At 33.1% G+C, this 5541-nt stretch overlaps 1 protein-coding gene across 1 annotated transcript; it reads left to right on the top strand.

The window, feature by feature from the left end:
- Positions 1-839: 839 nt before the first annotated feature.
- LOC114281912 (thaumatin-like protein 1) lies at positions 840-5108 on the top strand. The gene is given in 4 exon segments (XM_028224502.2): positions 840-1039; positions 1349-1552; positions 1555-2011; positions 4599-5108. Coding segments are annotated over 4 exon segments (1035 nt in total). The 5' UTR covers positions 840-987; the 3' UTR covers positions 4921-5108.
- The last annotated feature ends 433 nt before the right edge of the window (positions 5109-5541 follow it).

The raw sequence follows: 5541 nt of genomic DNA, 5'->3' as shown, positions 1-5541 counted from the left end.
AATAGTCCGGGGGATTCACAGTCCCAGGACTCAAGTCCGATGGATTCTAATCCCCCCTTTTCCAGTCCGTCCAATCAAACACACCCAAAGTGGACTGGACGATGTTGTTGAGCTCGTGAGGCCCACTACGTGTTTGGTTTTGATAATATGAACCGTCAATATGTAGAGCTGGTCAAGTGTTTTATTCTTATAAAAAATCACATTGATCGAATATTAATAATTACATAACCAGAGCAAATTTTTATCAATAATTTATTTTAAAAATTATATTTACCGTAAATATAAATTTAATTCGATCAAGTAACCATTAATATTTGATCAATATAAGGCCAAGTTTGGCATCTTCAAAAAAAGTTAAAAAGTCAAAAAGTCACTATCCTATTTAAGTCATATCATCTTATTTAAGTCACATCACCTCTCTATCACATCACTTCAAACCCAATCCATATTTCATAAAAAGTCAAAAAGTACACTTATTTAGAACATCACAAACAACCCCTAAATTTTTACAAAAATTAATTATTTAATAAATTTTACATATTAAATTATTTAAATTATTAAAATGAGAACGGTAATAAATATTTACAAGTATAAAAATACCTTCCAATCTAATCACGGATCCGATAGAAACGTTGCGCTTTTTATTTTATATTTTGGGTCCCCAAAAAGGAAAGCTGCTCTCAGTCCTCCATTTCTCAGCGCAGTGTGTTGTCTTCACTGTAACTGATGCAGAGGAGCCAAGTCACAACAAAGCTCTCTGCATCGTCCCCATTTCTTCTTCCTCCGATCTCTGCCCTCATTTTCCCTCACCACAACCACCATTACGTTTTCACTCTCTAAACCCCAAACACAAAACCCCAAATCATATCCTCCCAACTAAAAATCTAACCAACCCCCCATTTAACTTAAACAAATAGCCCAAAAAAAAGAAAAAAAAAGAAAAGAAAAAAACCCTACCTGAAAAGAAACGGAGTCAAACAAACCCACATGGATCTGTTCATTCTCAGCTTCTCTCTCACTCTATTTTCACTTTCAAAAGGTAAATCCACCAGATCACTCATTTCTTTCATCTGGGTTCTGTTGCATTATTGGACTTGGTTTTCACTACCATATTGATTTTGATATCCTATTTTCTAATTAGTAGTATTAATTAGTCTAACTTGGACTTGGTTTTCACTTCCATATTGATTTGGAGTTGTGAGAGACTTATCTGACTTTTTAAAATTTTGAATTTAATGTTTGCTAGTTGATTTTGGACTAGATTACAAGTAAACTCAACCACACTAAATTTTGGATTTAGTGTTCCTTAGTTTCTTTCTCATTGTCATGTGCTCTGTTTGTTTCTCAGGAATTTCAGGAGCTACATTCACTTTTGTCAACAAATGCGACTACACAGTATGGCCCGGTATTCTCGCAAACACAGGGAGCCCAAGCCTCGACTCCACTGGATTCGAGCTCCCTCAAGACTCCTCACGCACATTCCAGTCTCCAACCGGCTGGTCGGGCCGGTTCTGGGCCCGAACCGGCTGCAACTTCGACGGATCCAACCCTGGTCCACAGGCGACTGTGGGTCGGGTCAAGTCGAATGCAACGGTTCCGGAGCCTCCCCGCCTGCGACTCTAGCCGAGTTCACACTCGGGTCGGGCGGACAGGACTTCTACGACGTTAGTTTAGTTGACGGGTACAACATTGCGATGATAGTGGAAGCGAGTGGCGGGTCGGGTATGTGTGCGACCACCGGATGTGTGACCGACTTGAATTTGCGATGCCCGGCTGAGCTCAGAGTGGGGGAGGGGGAGGCGTGTAAGAGCGCGTGTGAGGCGTTTGGGAGCCCCGAGTATTGTTGTAGCGGCGCGTATAACTCACCAGCTTTGTGTAAGCCGTCGGTGTACTCGGAGTTGTTTAAGTCGGCTTGTCCGAGGTCGTATAGCTACGCTTACGATGATCCGACGAGTACGTTCACGTGTATGGGTGCTGATTATACTGTCACATTTTGCCCCTCCATGCCCAGGTAAATAATTTCCCCGATTTGCTTCTTTTTTTTTTTTTTTTTTTTTTTTAAAAAATTTTGCAAGTAACAATGTTAGCGATTTTTTTTGTTAAATTACAGTAAACTTAAATTATGATTCATTTGTATATATATATATATATATATATTTTCCTTCAAAATCCAACCGTTAATTAGCTCAAAATATTATATTTTTAAATTTTACTTTTTCTATTAGTGGTGGTTTGGCATCCCTAAATAATCTTTTTTTTTTTTTTTTTTTTTTTCATCACATCTCTTCTTTATTTTTCTGCTCATTTTTTTCGTAAAATGAGAAAAAAGCACTTACAAAACAAGAGTGATTCATCTTATAAAATTACAGCTCACTGAAAAATAAAAAATAAAAATCACTAATAGCACTAATGCATTGAGAATATTAAAAAAAAAAAAAAAAAAGCAGTGGTCCAGGCGACTATCACATCATTAGTAGTGTTATTGGAGCATCACTTTTAATACTCTTAATCATTGTTTTCAAAAAAAAAAAAAATACTTGGGAGCACTAAAAAGGAAACACTAGTGATGTGACAGTGAATTTTTTTGTCATTTCTAATGCACTAGTGCTATTAGTGGTGTATTTTTTAATGATCTAAATCATTATTAAAAAAAATTATAAGATTAAAACATCACATCAAATAAGACTTACAAACATTAGAGTTACTATTTGTTTGGGATGATCTAAATAAGTGCACTTTTTGACTTTTTATGAAATATGGGTTGAGTTTGGTTTGGGTTTGAAGTGATGTGTAAGAGAGGTGATATGACTTAAATAAGATGATATGACTTAAATAAGATAATGACTTTTTAACTTTTTGTCTTTTTCAAGACATGCCAATCTTAGAGTTCTTTTTCTAGAGTTTTTAAATATAAAATACAAATTAAATATGTAAAATATATGGTACATTTATTAAAATTTTAAGATAATAATGTATTTATTTAGTGATTCTGATTGTATTTTGTCCCTAAAATAAAAGAGATGAAATGCAAACGACATCATTAGATAAATATATTATTATCTTAAAACTATTATTATTTTTAAAAAAATCAATAATTGTGTCGTGTATTTCATATATGACCTGATTTCATTTGAATTTGAGATAAAATTATAATGGAAGATGTTAAGTGTAATAAGATGTTAATTCGAGTTGATAAGTTCTTAATTAAATAGTTTTTAAAATGTAATAATTTAAGAGAATTTATTGTAATTTGCTCTTATTTTTATTTATTTATTTATTTATTTTTTGGCTCCAATGAGCAAGAGAGAGAAAATGGAAAGGGCCTGCCACGGCAGAAAGTGAGAGGAAGAAGGAGAGACCAAAAAAGAAGGGATATTTGACATTATTTATTTTTTTGAGTAATGATGGGAATTTTAAATAAATTATTAAATATTTCAACGTAAAATATTGTGTAAAAAAATTAGTAATTCATTTATCACTTTTAACATTTTTGTTATTTTTTATACTTTATTAACATCTAGATCGTAATACTCAGCACATTGGTTAACTTAACAAATTTTAATACACAAAATTAAGTTATATTTTTATTTTTTTTGGTCATATCACTATTACAATTTTAACAATTTCAATCTCAAAGAGTATTTAGGCTTAGTAGGCTGATTTTAAAACCAAGTTCAGTGATCTGATGCGTTCACTTTTTAAGACTTGTTAAGAAAATTATTTATGTAAAAAATTAAGATAATTAGACATTAGTAACTATATGTTTAAATCATATTTGTGTTAAAAAAATAGATAGTAAATATAATTTTAAGAATATCTATCTATTTTTTGTAATACAAATTTGATACAAACATATAATTACTGATATCTAATCATTTTAATTTTTTGTATAAATATTTTACTTGGTGAGTTCTACAAGATAAACGGTTGGGATGACTGAAATTGGTCTCAAAATGAGCATATTAAATTTAAACACACTCTCAAGATGGCCGACCTAAGAAGCATTAACTCATCTTTGGTAGACCCTTTGCATCAACTTTAAGATGGTAAACTTGAGTTTCAAAGGTTACTTAGCGAGATTCAAATCTTTATCAGTCATCTGGAGAGCATACTTACCAATTCAAATACTCCATTAGAAGAACTTAAAATTTTGACAATATATTATAATTGGAGAGAGTTTTGATGAAGGGTACTGGAGATGCTCTTTTAACATTTGTTTACTTGGTTTAGAGATCTAGGAATTAATTCAAGAAGTTGGGTCACAATCAAAACAAATGGAGAAAAATTAGGGATCATGAAAATTTTTTCATGAAAATAATCTTAAAAGATTTATGATCTTTTGATTACCTTGATTAGTGTGTGTTGTTTTATTTTAAGTGTAATTTAAAAGTTACAAAGACTTTCAAGATTATTTTCATGAAGAATTTTTTATAATAATTAGCATTATTGAAATAAATAATGTAATTTACTGAGGACCATTACTTTCCCACCAAAGAATCTGACTTTAGTTGATGATGATGATGTATATTCTGCAGAGCTCATTAAAATGTTGCAGTTTTTATATTGGGTTGTATTCAATTTCTGTCTTCTGTCTGCAGTCAGAAATCTACTACAGATTCCCCATCAACACCAATAACAACTACACCTACTACTACTTCCACTACAACATCAGCAGACGGCTCAGGATCCGAAACAATGGACTCGGGTTCCGGGTTCGGAACAATGGGGTCAGGTTCAGAAATAATGGGTTCGGGTTCAGGGTCAGGATCTGGAGGAGCTATGTTGGCTGATGGGTCATGGTTAGCTGGTTTGGCCATGGGTGATTCGACCCGGATTCACTCTCCCTGTGCTGCTTTACATTCTGCACTCATTGCCTCTGCAACTTTCTCTTTTCTATTACTATCTTTTCTTTACTTGTAGTCTCTCCCATCTCTCTCTCTCTCTCTCTCTTTTTGTCTCTTTTTGCCTTTTGGTAGGAAAGCGGACAGATTCATCCAGATTGTAAACCACCATTCACTTTCCCCTACCAAATTTTGAGTGTAATATGTGTAAAATGTGTTTGATTTGGAATTCTACACTTTTTTTAAGGTTTTGCTATTGTGAGTGTATTTTTTGTTTTTTTGTTTTTTTGAACTTGATATGAATAGAGCTGGACTCACAAGAAACCAACAAATTGTTATGCACAAATTGAATGGATAGGACACAGAATATGCATAGTTACATAGTTTGTTAATGTACTTTAAGTTTACGGAGTGAAGAAAATCAAATCCGCTGTGCTTATTAAGAATTGAAGCTCATGTTTGTTTGGATGGACATGGACATGGGCTTGGGATTGGACTAATAGTCCAATAAAATTATTAATCCGATGTTTGGTTAAACAATTGAAGTACGGATTAATTATTTTAAACTTGATTATTAGTTAAGATAGGATACATAATCTAACGGATTCGTAATCCTAAGACTATTAGTCATGGGAATGCTAATCCAGTCCGCCCAAACAAACATGGCCGAAGAGTTCTAAATCTCTCAATTTAGCCATTC

Source organism: Camellia sinensis, chromosome 5 (assembly GCF_055761805.1).
Source record: "Camellia sinensis isolate YWXY chromosome 5, ASM5576180v1, whole genome shotgun sequence".
NCBI lineage: Eukaryota > Viridiplantae > Streptophyta > Magnoliopsida > Ericales > Theaceae > Camellia > Camellia sinensis.
This window is presented reverse-complemented; position numbering and strand designations above follow the sequence as displayed.